Below are 15,406 nucleotides of genomic sequence, written 5' to 3'. Positions count from 1 at the left end.
TATCAGGAAATATGGTTACCAGTGGTCAAAGAAAAGCTTGAAGGATGGCAGAGAAAAGCTTTAAATTCAAAGCCTCCCTGAAAAAATGTAATATCTCCACCATGGAAATTTCTTGCCCAAGATCACCAAAACTGGAATAGCAGCAATCAAGGTACGAACCATCTTGAGTATCTCGGACATCGGGATGAGCTAGGTTCAAACAGTAGAAAGTAGGAGAACAGCATCTTTAAATACCACCTGCCCAACCCGTGGCAGAGTGGACTGTTTTGTCATCCCAGGATCCACAACTCTGACGTGAAAGAAAGTCATCCTTGGTCCCAAGGGACTGCTCAAGAAGGTGAATTCAATAAAACACAACATTGCACCAAAGGTTGAGATTTGAACAGTTGGCCATTTAGTCCAGTAGTGTGGAGTACTCTCCACTTGCCTGGATGACTGCAGTTCCAACAACACTCAAGGTGGTTAACACTGTACAGGGCAAAGCATTTTGCCATTGGTCAAAATTCTGGATCTCCCTCCCACCCAACCAGCATTGTGGATGTTCCTACACTACACAGACTGGATCAGCTCAAGAAGGCAACTAAGCAACATCTCCTACAGATCAATTAGAGTTGAACAGTAACTGCTGGTTAGCCAGCAGAGGCCAAATCCTGTAGAAAGAATAAATTTATTTTAGAAATCACACTTCATAAAAGTACAATAAAATAAACTATTTGGTCACTGAGGTGGGGAGCAAAGGATAAAAGTGAAGGAGTAACCTTTGGAGCTTTTGCCTCAGCAATGGCTTAGCAACTTAAATCAGAAAGACGAGGCCAGAAATAAGCTGTGCACAAATATCGTGGGAGGGTTGCAGTATGAGTGATAGAGAAGGTTGCCAGGGCTGGAGGAGGTTACACTCTTAGGGAGTATTGTACGGATGGAGGATATTACAGAGATGGGGAATGTTGAGGCCAAGGATGGATTTAAACACAACATTAGAATTTTAAGACCAAGGCATTGTTTTATTTGAAGTCCATATATGAACAGTTCGCCCAAAACCTACATTCAAAAATTCTGATGCTCATGATCATTTGTGCTTAGAGCAGTTTAAAAGTACTAATTTATTCGCAGGTTTTCCTGTTCTATTATCATCACAGGTGATGATAAAGGCAAAATCTCCATCAAATAACCCCACTTTGGACCAGCAATCCCTCAATTTAATGGCTATGTTTATTGATGATCACGTCAGGCTTACGTAGCACTAATGTCTTCAGTCTCTTGTTTAAAAGATGTGAAGCTAGTACTTAACAAACACACTCTTTAGATTCAACCATCTAGATCCAGTGGAAGAATGGTTAAAAATCCAATAACATGACATGTTCGTAGTTTCAATTATTTGTTACTTTTCTCTTAGCACAGCATTCCTGCAATGGCTGTACCTCAACCACTTTGACAAAGGCCATACTACACTGAAACCATGTGAGGAAACATTTTGAAACTTCACTTCAGGTACTCAAAGAAAATCTATCCCTATTCATTCAGGATGACGCAACCATCCTGGACTTTATAGGTCCATTCTGTATTTGAGATGGCCATGCAGTGTATGGAGCGATTTGCTACCAGGATACTTTGCCTTCTCTCCTCTTCCCATCAGCCTGGACCACAACCCCTCTTCCTACTTATATTGACCATGTCCTTTTTTCTCCCCCCTAGACAGCCAGTTATGCTCAATATCACAGTTATGCTCAATTTTAAAAACCTCAATCCCCTATTGGCCTTAATCAGTTCAGTGGAAATAGTTCCAGTATTTCAAATCTCCTCCATGTAACTGTAGTGGCCTAATGCTATCATCCTAGTCCTCCAAGGTGTTAAATTGTCCATTCTATCTTTAGCTGTTAAAATTGCTTACAGAACATGACATTTTGGTTGACATGGATCAGTTTGGGCCAAAGGGCCTGACTTCATGCCCTATGATTCTATACTTGTGGCTGAATCTTAAGTATAGTTTTATCCTCGTACTTAATTTGTTTGTGAAATGCCAACTACTGATTGCCTTTGTCATGACCTGGGGAAGTGGAGGTGGTGCAAGGCCAACACATGCACAAAGTTAGAGAGTGGATTCTGGATAATCGAAGATGGAGGATGGGAAAAATTTCTGGCTGTAATAGCTGCTCCTTTTCTGAGGTATTGGAGATGATTTCCTCGAATTCCAGGAGCAGCAATTGCTGTTTTATATGCTGTTGCATTGTTTTGGACGTTTAGGGGAAAAAAAGGTCAAAACAACAGCACTTGTAAAAGGGAGCACATGGTGGTCAGTGTGAGAGAGAGCGAGAGTGAAAAAATCATTGCTAACTGACAGAGATAGCAGTTACTGCTTGGACATCAGAGTGCATCTGGGAAAATTAAAAAAGTGAAATTCACAACTAATCTTGGAGGAACCTGAGAGGGGTCACAGCACAGAAGCAGATAAGTGGATTTTAAGCATGGCCTTAAAATAAGTCTGCAGTGTTGAGTAGAGTGTGTTCTTTCTTGATTATATGTTTTATTGAGCTATGTCTCTTGATTAAACTTAAAATATAAGCCATAAGTATTCATTTAACTTAGAGCAATATTTTGTAGAGGAATAAGACAGTGCTATTTTCTGGGTTTGTAGATTGAAAGCAGCAAAAATGGCCCTTAGGAGAGTGATATGCTCTTCTTGCGGATGTGGGAGTTTAGGGAAAGTTTATGGGTTACTGAGGATTATATCTGCAATAAATGCTGTTGGTTGCGAATCCTATCAGATCAAATGGATCGGTTGGAGAGGCAGTTAGAAGCAATGAGGAATTTACAAGAGCAAGGGGATGTGATGGATGGCGATTATAGGAAGGGGGAAAAAGTATCAGATACAGTCACATAGATGGGTTAACTCCAGGAAAGGTAAGAGGTATGCAGGTAGTGCAGGAGTCTTCTGTGGCTATCTCCATTTCAAACAAGTATGCTGTTTTGGAAAATCTAAGGGAGGATAGATTCTCAGGGGAACGTAGCACGAACAGTTACTGGTATTGAGACTGGCTCTAATGTAATGAGAGGTACTTCGGGTTCCAAACGATCAATTATGTTAGGGGACTCTATAGTCAGAGGTACAGTCAGCCGTTTCCGTGGCCAGCAGCGAAAAATCAGAATGGTGTGTTGCTTCCCTGGTGCCAGGATCAAGGATGTCTCAGAGGATGCAGAATGTTCTTAAGGGGGAAAGAGGGTCCAGCAGGATATCATTGTACACATTGGAGCCAATGACATTGGAAGGAAAGAGATTGAGATTCTGAAGGGAGATTACAGAGAGTTAGGCAGGAATTTAAAAAGGAGATCCTCGAGAGTAGTAATATCTGGATTAGTCCCAGTGCTATGAGCTAGTGAGGGCAGGAATAGGAAGATAGAGCAGATGAATGCATAGCTGAGGTGGTGTTGTACGGCAGAAGGATTCACTTTTTTGTAAGCTGTTTTGGGGTAGAAGTGACCTGTACAAGGAGGACGGATTGCACCTAAATTGGAAGGGGACTAATATACTGGCAGGGGGATTTGGTGGAGCTGCTCGGGAGGAATTAAACTAATAAGATGGCGGGATGGGACCCAGAGAGATAGTGAGGAAAGATTTCAATCTGAGACTTCTACAGTTGAGAACAAAAGCGAGTCAAACAGTCAGGGCAGGCAGGGACAAAGCAGAGAACAAGGTAGAACTGATAAATTAAACTGCATTTATTTCAATGCAAGAGGCCCAACAGGGAAGGCAGATGAACTCAGAGCATGGTTAGGAACATGGCTCAGGGACGGACAGGACTGGCAGCTTAATATTCCAGGATACAAATACTACAAGGAGGACAGAAAGGGAGGCAAGAGAGGAGGGGAAGTGATGTTTTTGATAAGGGATAGTATTACAGCTGTACTGAGAGAGGATATTTCTGGAAATACATCCAGGGAAGTTATTTGGGTGGAACTGAGAAATAACAAAGAGATGATCACCTTATTGGGATTGTATTATAGACCCCCTGATAGTCAGAGGGAAATTGAGAAACAAATTTGTAAGGAGATCTCAGTTATCTTTAAGAATAATAGGGTGGTTCTGGTAGGGGATTTTAACTTTCCAAACATAGACTGGGACTACCATAGTTTTAAGGGTTCAGATGGAGAGGAATTTGTTAAGTAAGTACAAGAAAATTTTCTGATTCACTATGTGGATGTACCTATTAGAGTAGGTCAAATTTTGCACCTTCTCTTGGGAAATAAGGCAGGGCAGGTGACGGAGGTATCAGTGAGGAAGCACTTTGGGACCAGCGACCAATAATTCTATTAGTTATAAAATACTGATGGAAAAGGATAGACCAGATTTAAAAGTTGAAGTTCTAAATTGGAGGAAGGCCAAATTTGACGGTATCAGGCAAGAACTTTTAAAAACTGATTGGGGACAGATGTTTGCAGGTAAAGGGATGACTCGAAAATGGGAAGCCTTCAGAACTGAGATAATGAGAGTCCAGAGAAAGTATATTCCTGTCAGGGTGAAGGGAAAGGCTGATAGGCATAGAGAATGCTGAAGAAGGGCTAATGCCCGAAACGTCGATTCTCCTGTTCCCTAGATGCTGCCTGACTTGCTGCGCTTTTCCAGCAACACATTTCCATCATAGAGAATGCTGGATGACTAAAGAAATTGAGAGCTTGGTTAAGAAAAAGAAGAAAGCAGGATAGATCAAGTGAATCCTCAGAAGGACTATACTTGATAAAGAAATCAGGAGGGCAAAAACGGGACATGAGATAGCTTTGGCAAATAGAGTTGAGAATCCAAAGGGTTTTTACAAATACATCAAGGACAAAAGGGTAATGAGGACGAGAATAGGGCCCCTCAAAGATAAGCAAGGCAGCCTTTGTGTGGAGGTGCAGGAGATGGGGGAGATACTAAATTTTACATCAGTGTTTACTGTGGAAAAGGACATGGAAGATATAGAATGTTGGGAAAATGTCCATAATACAGGGGAGGAAGTGCTGGATGTCTTGAAACGCATCAAAGTGGATAAATCCCCAGGACCTGATCAGGCGTACCCTAGAACTCTGTGGGAAGCTAGGGAACTGATTGCTGGACCTCTTACTGAGATATTTGTATCATCGATAGTCACAGGTGAGATGCCAGAAGACTGTAGGTTGGCTAACGTGGTGCCACTGTTTAAGAAAGGTGGTAAGCCAGGAAATTATAGACCAGTGAGCCTGATGTCGTTGGTGGGCAAGTTGTTGGAAAGAATCCTGAGGGACAGGATGTACATGTGTTTGGAAAGGAAAGGACTGATTAGGGATAGTCAACATGGCTTTATGCGTGGCAAACCATGTCTCACAAACTTGCTTGAGTTTTTTGAAGAAGTAACAAAGAGGATTGATGAAGGCAGAGCAGTAGATGTGATCTATATGGACTGCAGTAAGGCGTTCAACAAGGCTTCCCATGGGAGACTGGTTAGCAAGGTTAGATCGCATGGAATACAGGGAGAACTCGCTGTTTGGATACAGTACTCGCTCAAAGGTAGAAAGACAGAGGGTGGGAGGTGGAGGGTTGTTTTTCAGACTGGAGGCCCATGACCAGTGGAGTGCCACGGGGATTGGTGCTGGGTCCACTACTTTTCATCATTTATATAAATGATTTGGATGTGAGCACAAGAGGTATAGTTAGTAAATTTGCAGATGACACCAAAATTGGAGCTATAGTGGACAGCAAAGGAGGTTACCTCAGATTACACCTGGATCTTGATCAGATGGGCCAATGGGCTGAGAAGTGGCAGATGGAGTTTAATTTAGATAAATGCGAGGTGCTGCACTTTGGGAAAGCAAATCTTAGCAGGACTTATACACTTAATGGTAAGGTCTCCAGGAGATTTGCTGAACAAAAAGACCTTGGAGTGCAGGTTCATAGCTCCTTGAAAGTGGAGTCGCAGGTAGATAGGATAGTGAAGGCGGCATTTGGTATGCTTTCCTTTATTGGTCAGAGTATTGAGTACAGGAGTTGGGATGTCATATTGCTGCTGTACAGAACATTGGTTAGGCCACTGTTGGAATATTGCGTGCAATTCTGGTCTCCTTCCTATCAGAAGCATGTTGTGAAATTTGAAAGGGTTCAGAAAAGATTTACAAGGATGTTGCCAGGGTTGGAGGATTTGAGCTATAGGGAGAGGTTGAATAGGCTAGAGCTGTTTTCTCTGGAACGTCGGAGGCTGAGGGGTGACTTATAGAGGTTTATAAAATCATGAGGGGCATGGATAGGATAAATAGACAAAGTATTTTCCCTGGGGTGGGGGAGTGCAGAACTAGATGGCAGAGGTTGAGGATGAGAGGGGAAAGATAAAAAAAAGAGACCTAAGGGGCAACTTTTTCATGCAAAGGGTGGTGCGTGTATGGAATGAGCTGCCAGAGGAAGTAGTGGATGCTAATACAATCACAACATTGAAAAGGCATCTGGATGGGTATATGAATAGGAAGGGTTTGGAGGGATATGGGCCAGATGCTGGCAAGCAGGACAAGATTGAGTTGGGATATCTGGTTGGCATAGACGAGTTGGACCGAAGGGTCTGTTTCCATGCTGTACATCTCTATGACTCTAAATGCTGATATGCCACCACCATGGAACATAGCAATCCATGTTGTGAAGGTGCTCCAGGACGAGGGCAGGGGGGGGGTTGTCATTAGACTCAGTAACTGAGGCCTGGAGTTCCAGAGAGTTCACTGGGCTTGGGTCAGAGGAATTTGGGTGAGAGGCAATACTGTTAGGTAAAATACTCCTGATTATTGACCCCAGCAGCTATAGTAGAATAGCAAATAAAGTCCCAGCTTTCTGTAGCATAAATGTTATAACCTCCATATCCTACTTGGCGATGGAGCTGACAAGTGTTGCTGCCATCTTTCCGGGCGATTGTACATATAACGTTAGTGGGTATCTATAGCATTTCAAAAAACAGGAGCACTAATCAAGCATGCTTAATCATCGTTATTCAGCTTTTACATCAGATACAGGGTACAACCTGACTGTGCTGGTGTTAACGTTCCAATAAAGCCTCCTCTCACCCGTTATCATCTAACTTTGCCATAATACTCTTTTCACTTTGCACTCACGTTTGTCCTGCATCCTCTTAAATAAGCAGCATATAAAAATATATAAGTGCTATTCATTTCAACTACCCCTTATGGAATTATTAAATTCACTATCAGATATATGACACTGACTGCCTCCAGTCATACTGTCACAGAGTCTCAGAATTGTTAAAGTGCAGATGGAGACTATTCAACTTATCGTGCCCACACCAGCTCTCCAATCGAGCAATTCATTTAGCATCACTTCCCTGCCTTCTCCCAGTAAAATAAACTTCCTTTTCTAATTATTAGCCGAATTTCCTTTTGAAAACATTTCTCAGACATTGCATTCTAGTTGTTAAATGACTCACTGGAAGAAATAGTTTTTTTTCTCATCACTTTAGCTTCTTTTTTTAAATCAATTACTTTATACCTGCACCCACTCTTTTTCAATCCCTTCACAAGTGTAAATACTGTCACCCATTCTGACCCAGCACCTCAGGATTTTGAACACCTCAATCAAATTTTCTCAGCCTTCTCTTCACCACGGATACCAGTCTAACTTCTCCAATCTATCTTAACTGAAGTGCCTCATCCCCAAATCATTATTTGGAATCTTTTCTGCCCTCTCTCAAATGAATTCAATGCCGTTCTAAAGCATCCAGAACAGGACACAATTCTCCAACTCAGTCGAACTAGTGTCTTAAACAAAATTCAACAGAATCTCCTTGTTCCTGTGATCAGTAATTTCTAGGACTTTTAAAAAATATTAACAGCTCTTTTTACCTATCCTGCCACCTTTAGTGACTTATGACGTATTAACACAGTCATCTCTGCTCATGTAATTCCTTCACTTTATGTTCGAAAAGTGTGGCACTGGAAAAGCACAGCAGGTCAGGCAGCATCCAAAGAGCAAGAGAGTTGACGTTTCAGGCATAAGCCCTTCATCAGGAATGTGACACATTCCTGATGCAGGGCTTATGCTCAAAACGTTGACTCTCCTGCATCTTGAATGACTAAACTTTTCGACTTTGACTCTCCAGCATCTGCAGTCCTCTTTTCTCCTTCATTTTATATTGTCTATTTATGTTCTTCCTATCCAAATGAATTAGATTACTTACTTAGTGTGGAAACAGGCCCAACAAGTCCACACCGACCCTCCGAAGAGTAACCCACCCAGACCCATTCCCCTACATTTACCCCTTCACCAAACACTATGGGCAATTTAGCATGGCCAATTCACCTAGCGTGCACATCTTTGTGACTGTGGGAGGAAACCGGAGCACCCGGAGGTAACCCACGCAGACACGGGGAGAATGTGCAAACTCCACACAGACAGTTGCCCAAGCTGGGAATTGAACCCGGGTCTCTAGCGCTGTGAGGCAGCAGTGCTAACCACTGTGCCACCGTGCCACCCCTGTATTTCTCCACATTGAACTTCATCCACTCATTCCACCAACTTTCTGAAATTCCAGAAAGTTCACAATGCGATATTATCATCTGCAAACTTTGAAAATAACCCGTGTATCAAGGTTTAGATCATTAATATATATCAGGAAAAGTAATGGTCCAACACTAACTTCTGGGAAACTCCACTGCAAACCTTCCCCTACCCAAAAGACACCCAATTAAACATTAAACTTTCCTGTCAGCAAACATATTTCATATCTATGTCACTTCTGCCCCTTTTGTTCTGTGCTATGTTGCCCTGTTGCACAACACTCTATTCTTTTAGAAGTTTCCCACAAGAATAAACATTATATATCCGATCAATCGGAACCTTCCATAAATTTCAAGGTCTCTCAGATTTCTGGCACCATCCTTATAAATCTTCTCTGCACATTGTTCTCTACAGCCTTTGCTAAAAGCATAATATTCAGAACTGCATACAGTAGCCTCAGCGCAGTCTAACCAAGGTTCAGTACAGATTTAGCATCACTTCCTTACTTTTCAATTATACCCCTCTATAAAGAATTCACAGTGCTTTATCGGTTATATTTAAATAGCCTTGCTAACCTTTGGTGAAACATTTAGGGATTTAAGAAAGGCTACAAGGAAAAGCCTGATGCCAGTGGTGGGCAATTTGTTGGAGGAGAGACTGAGAAACTACTTGCAATTGAAAGGTCAAGGATTGATTTGGGATAGTCAGCATGGCTCTGTGCATAGGAAATCATGTCTCACTAACTTGATTATGAGTAAAGTAAGCTAGTAAAGTTAGATCATATGGGAACTAGGGAGAGCTAGCCAATGGGATACAAATTGGCTTGTTGGTAGAAAACAGAAGGTGATGGTAAGGGTTGTTTTTGAAACTGAAGGCTTGTGACTAGCAATGTGCCACAAGGATCAGCACTGGGTCCACTGTTATTCACCACTAATATAAACAATTTGGACGAGAATATAAGAGGCATGGTTAGTAAGTTTGCAGTGACAGTAAAATTGGTGGTATAGTTGTCTACAAAGTTTATCTAAGATTACAATGGGATCTTCTTCAACTGGGTTAGTGGGCAGATGGAGATTAATTTAGATAAATGCAAGTGTCGCATTTTAGTAAGACAAACCAAGGCAGGACTTACACAGTTAATTGTAGGGTCCTGGGGAGTGCAGGTACATAGTTCCTTGAAAGTGGCATCTCAGGTAGACAGGGTGGTGAAGGCTGCGTTTGGTACTCAATGTGCCTTCAGTGCATTGAGTACAGGAGTTGGGACGTCATGTTACGGCTGTAAAAGACATTAGTAAGGCCACATTTGGAGTACTGCATACAATTCTGGTCACCCTGTTACAGGAAGGATCTTATTAAGCTGGAAAGGATGCAAAAAAGATTTACAAGGATGTTACCAAGACAGAGGATTTGAGTATAAACAGTGGACAGATAGGCTGAAGGACTTTTATCCTGGAGTGCAGCAGGCTGAGGCGGGTAACCTTATGGAGGTTTATAAATTCATGAGGGACATAAGGTGAATAGCCGAGGCCTATTCCTCAGGGTAGGAGTGTCTAAATTAGACGGCATAGGTTTAAGGTGTGAGGGAAAAGATTTAAAAGGAATCCGAGAGGCAACTATTTCATGCGTATGTGGAATGAGCTGCCAGAGGATGTGGTAGAGGCAAATATAATTACAACATGTAAAAGACATTTGGACAGATACACAGATTGGAAAGGTTAGAGGGGATATGGGCCAAACACAGGAAAACAGGACTAGTTCAGTTCAGGAAATCTGGTCGGCATGTATGACTTTATGACTGGAGTATTTTAACCTTTTGTTCCTCTTCCCAACCTTGGCTAGTACATTTTAAGTAATCTGGGTTGAGTGTGGGGTGCTGGAAAAGCACAACAGGTCAAGCAGCATCCAAGGTGCAGGAGAATCGACGTTTCGGGCAAATGCCCTTCAACAGCAGCTTTTGCCCGAAACATCGATTTTCCTGCTCCTCGGATACTGCCTGACCTGCTGTGCTTTTCCAGCATCACACACTCAATTCTAACCTCCAGCATTTGCAGTCCTCACTTTCACCTACATTTCACCTACTTCATGCTTAACCAGTGTTAAACTTGATTTTGTCAAGTATTTACCTATTCTAAACGTTTACTAATGTCCTCCTGCAATTTGTTGCAATTATCCTCAGTACTAATTGAGAAATTAGTGTTTTTGACTTCAAATCTAAACAGTTGATGTAAATAATGAACAGCAGGGTCATTGTACTAGTGCTAGTGGAACACTCCTTCCCACCTTCTGTACTGCAGTCAGCGAGCCAACGGTTCTTCCACTTGCCCTGGACTCCACATCCTCTAGGTTTATTCTTTAGAGTATTATGGTAACCCTATCAAAGTGCTTTTGAGAACAAATAAACAACATTGATGGCATCACAATCATCTAGGTTTGTAATCAATATGTCTATTTATGAAGCCCAATATCTTCTAGGCTTTGCATACTGCTCTCTCAATATGGCCTGCTATCTTCAAGAATCTAGGCACATGCAGACCCAGGTAACCTATCTACCCATATATAACTAGCCTTTCCAGTACCCCTTAATTTTCTCTCACACTGTTGCTTCCACAATCACTACTTAGAGTCAGACATGTACAGCATGGAAACAGACCCTTTGGTCCAAGTGTCCATGTCGACCTGATATCCTAACCTAATCTAGTCCCAATTGCCAGCACTTGGCCCATATCCCACCAAACTCTTCCTATTCATATTCCATCCAGATGCCTTTTAAATGCTGCAATTGTATCTGCCTCCATCACTTACTCTGGCAGCTCATTCCATATATGTACCACCTTCTGTAAAAAAGCTGCCCCTTAGATCTCATTTATATCTTTCCGCTCTCACCCCAAACCTATGCCCTCTAGTTCTGGACACCCGCACCGCAGGCCGTCAGATTTTAGTTTTAGCAAACCTTGACACAAAAAAACTCACCAAGTAGCTAGCCTTGCCTTACTCCCCTCAGCATACATCACCACGTCCCAGATATATGTTCACACTGCCTCGCTACTCATTTACATTTTTGTCTGTTTGTATGGATGTTGCTGACTAGATCTTCATTTTTTTGTCCATTCCTAACTGCCCATGGGACAGTTAAAGAGCAAACCATATTGCAGTGAATGGAGTCATACAAAGACCTGACCACACAAGGTCGACAGATTTCCTACCTAAAGGACATTAGTACATAGAACATGGGACACAGACCATTACAGCGCAGTACAGGCCCTTCTGCCCTCGATTTTGTGCCGACCTGTGGAATCGATCTGAAGCCTATCTATCCTATACTATTCCATTTTCATCCATATGTTTCTCCAATGACCATTTAAATGCCCTTAAAATTGGTGAGTCTACTACTGTTCCATGCCCGAACTTCTGAGTAAACAAACTACCTCTGACATCTATCCTTTATCTATCACTCCTCAATTTAAATCTATGCCCCCTCATGCTAGCCATCACCAAGAAAAAAAGGCTCTCAGTCCACCCAGTCTAACCCTTATATGTCTCAATTAAGTCAACTTTCAACCTTCTCTCAAATGAAAACAGCCTTAAGTTTGTTTCATTATAATCTGAACCTCCCTCATCATCTGAGCAGCTGATTTTGGTTCCCTTACTATTGGAGTCTGTATGTGAAACATTTCTTACTTAAAGATCACATATAAAAGCATTGGAGTCAGCATTGAATGTTAGGCAGGGCAGCATCGCTATCCCCATTTCTACAAAAATTTAAAAATAACGTCAACAGCTTTGATATTATTTACCTCTAGAAATAAAAGAGTATTAAAAAAAACAAAAACAAAAATTCTTAGAGAAACCCAGCACCTCTGGCAGCACCAATAGACAGAACACAGAGTTAACATTCAGGTCCAGTGACCATTCTTCAAAACACATTCTTATAGTTCTAAAATTCTTAACTCTGGTTTCTCTCCATGCATGCTGCCAGAGCTGCTAAGCCTTTTCTAGCAATTTCAGTTTTTGTTTCATTCACTGAGCATTGTGGAAACACCATTTCCCATTTTTTGCCTGTTTGTGTAATACCTTTATTCCTGTCTTCTGCTTTGCAGACTGGTTACTATCCATTTAATTTGTCCCCCAACTGCACTTCGGTATCAAGTCTATGAGAAATACCTCAAAGGCATGTCAAAATAGCTAAATAAATTGCTTGTACTACATTAGTCTTGACTTTGCATTCAGTGAAGAATTCACTAAGGCTGGTCAAATGCAGCCTTTTTTTCAGTATTTTATGTGGATTAATCCTTACAATTTTAGTTTCAAGATGTTTTCAATCACATTTTTGAAAAATAATTCCATTGCCTCTTCTACCACAATTTTAAGCCAAGTGAAATTATTTAAGCTGTTCACTAGTCTTCTGAAACTATTCACGTTTTTAATAAATTTCTACACATACACACACACCCTTATGCGTGCGCATTACCTCAGATTACAACAGGATCTTGACCAGATGGGCCAATGGACTAAGAAGGGGCAGATGGAGTTTAATTCAGATAAATGCAAGGTTCTGCATTTTGGGAAAGCAAATCTTAGCAAGACTTATACACTTAATGGTAAGGTCCGAGGGAGTGTTGCTGAACAGAGACGTTGGAGTGCAAGATCATAGCTCCTTGAAAGTGGAGTTGCAGGTAGATAGGATAGTGAAGGCATCATTTGGTATACTTTCCTTTATTGGTCAGAGTACCGAGTAGAGGAGTTGGAAGGTCATGTTGCATCTGTACAGGACATTGGTTAGGCCATTGTTGGAATATTGCGTGCAATTCTGGTTTCCTTCCTATTGGAAAGATATTGTGAAACTTGAAAGGGTTCAGAAAAGATTTACAAGGATGTTGCCAGGGTTGGAAGGTTTGAGCTATAGGGAGAGGCTGAACAAGCTGGGGCTGTTTTTCCTGGAGCGTCAGAGGCTGAGGGATGACCTTATAGAGGTTACAAAATTACGAGGGGCATGGATAGGGTAAATAGACAAAGTCTTCTCCCTGGGGTCGGGGAGTCCAGAACTAGAGGGCATAAGTTTAAGGTAAGAGGGGAAAGATAAGAGACCTACAGGGCAACTTTTTCACACAGAGTAGTACGTAAAGGAAAGGAGCTGCCAAAGGAAGTGGAGGAGGCTGGTACAATTGCAACATTTAAGAGGCATTTGGATGGGTATATGAATAGGAAGGGTTTGGAGGGATATGGGCCAGGTGCTAGCAGGTGGGACTAGATTGGGTTGGGATATCTGGTCAGCATGGATGGGTTGGACGAAGGGTCTGTTTCTATGCTGTAAATCTCTATGACTCTAGCGACACTATCGCTAGATTATTAATCCAGAAACATGGGTAATGTTCTGGAGATCTAAATTCAATTCAATAAAAATCTGAAAGTAATAATTTAATGATGACCACAAAACCTTTGTCAGGAATAAAGTCTGGTTCCCTGATAATCTACACATGACTCCAGACCCACTTCAATGTAGTTGACTCTGGGCCATTCCAGATGGGCAATAAACAATAATCTAGCCAATGACATGCTTGTCCCATGAATGAATACAGAAGAGATTATCATGTGATTTTTGTAAAGACAACCCCACGCTACCTCTTCCTCACTACACACAAGTTTCTTCCTAAGGCAGAAATCTGACATTTCCAGCTCTTCCACTACTTTTCAGGATCTTATCAATGCTATCTCATTTACTTCTATTCTACTCTAACAATTCACTTGTTAACATTATCCTTAAGTCTTTCCCTACCATCTACTATATGTCAAAGAACATGTTCTGAGCTTCACACTGATCCAACCTAGGGAATCTCCTACCACACATTGTATATAGTGTTACTGCAGTGCTTGTTGTTGGATTTCAAACTCAGATGCTTTAATCATAGTTCCAGGAAGGGTCACTGGCCCCAAAACATGAACTCTGATTTCTCTCCATTAATGCTGCCAGACATGCTGACCTTTACCAGTAATTTCTGTTTTTGTCTCAAACTTTAATTGCAACTTTGTAAACCATAATGTTTGTATTAATCAAACAGACTTCCTTACATAAAGGAAAGCTGCCAGCTGTATCCAGCTAAAGGCGAATCAGGTTCGGAACAATGTGATTAACAATTAACTATCCACTACTCTGTTGGTGCAGCAAGTGGTCCAGTTACAGTGACAAGGGTCCAGGTATATGGGATGGTGCCCCTGCTGCCATGTCCCCCGGTGGTTCTGGAGCTTCTAACCGTTCCAAAGCGAGCGGTGGGTCAGCGCCACTCTGGCACGATCCTGAGGCCATTCTTTAAAAGGCACATGAGGACGATCAGGAACCTGGCCCTCAAACTTGGACAATACAAGGGGCAGCCACTTTCCTAATACCCGGGAACCAGGATCAATGGGCAGGGACCGCCGGGACCCTGACCTCCCGACCCAACAGCCCTTCCCCTGGGCCCGGGAGGGAGGGAGGGAGGGAGGGAGGCCGCAGTCCCTTTTTGAACCAGGCCCAAGGGAAGAGCGTGTGGAGGCCGCAACAAGACATCGGCCTGCCGTGAAAGCGTCCCGGGCCGCGGTAACTGCTTCCTTCAGTCACTCACCATCCCTCCTCCTCCTCCTCGTCTTCTTCTCTCACGCAGCCTCGAGCACTCACGTGATCCAATTAAAGGGACCTACTCAGTCACGTGATGCTCCCTTAAAGGGATAGCGTGCAATTCGTCAATGAATCACCTGATGAAGTAGCGTCGCTCCAAAAGCTAGTGTGCTTCCAATTAAACCTGTTGGACTATAACCTGGTGTTGTGTGATTTTTAACTTTGTACACCCCAGTCCAACACCGGCATCTCCGAATCAATTCGTCAGAGAGTGGGGGATAGGCAGTTAGGTAAGGGGGCCGGCTCTTCCACCCTCAGGT

General features: G+C 42.4%; 1 protein-coding gene across 2 annotated transcripts in view; it reads right to left on the bottom strand.

The window, feature by feature from the left end:
- The window catches only part of vps26a (VPS26, retromer complex component A), a 75,156-nt gene extending 59,963 nt beyond the window's left edge, over positions 1-15,193 (bottom strand). The window contains exon 1 of one of the 2 annotated variants that reach the window (XM_043683143.1): positions 15,094-15,193. In XM_043683143.1, the coding sequence (XP_043539078.1) occupies positions 15,094-15,096 (3 nt within the window). In that variant the 5' untranslated portion in view covers positions 15,097-15,193. The remainder of the gene's footprint in view (positions 1-15,093) is intronic. The other variant, XM_043683142.1, reaches the window with a different exon arrangement.
- Between the last annotated feature and the right edge of the window lie 213 nt (positions 15,194-15,406).

Source organism: Chiloscyllium plagiosum, chromosome 46 (assembly GCF_004010195.1).
Source record: "Chiloscyllium plagiosum isolate BGI_BamShark_2017 chromosome 46, ASM401019v2, whole genome shotgun sequence".
Lineage (NCBI taxonomy): Eukaryota > Metazoa > Chordata > Chondrichthyes > Orectolobiformes > Hemiscylliidae > Chiloscyllium > Chiloscyllium plagiosum.
Note: the sequence above shows the minus strand (reverse complement) of the source record. Positions and strands in the feature narration are given on the sequence as shown.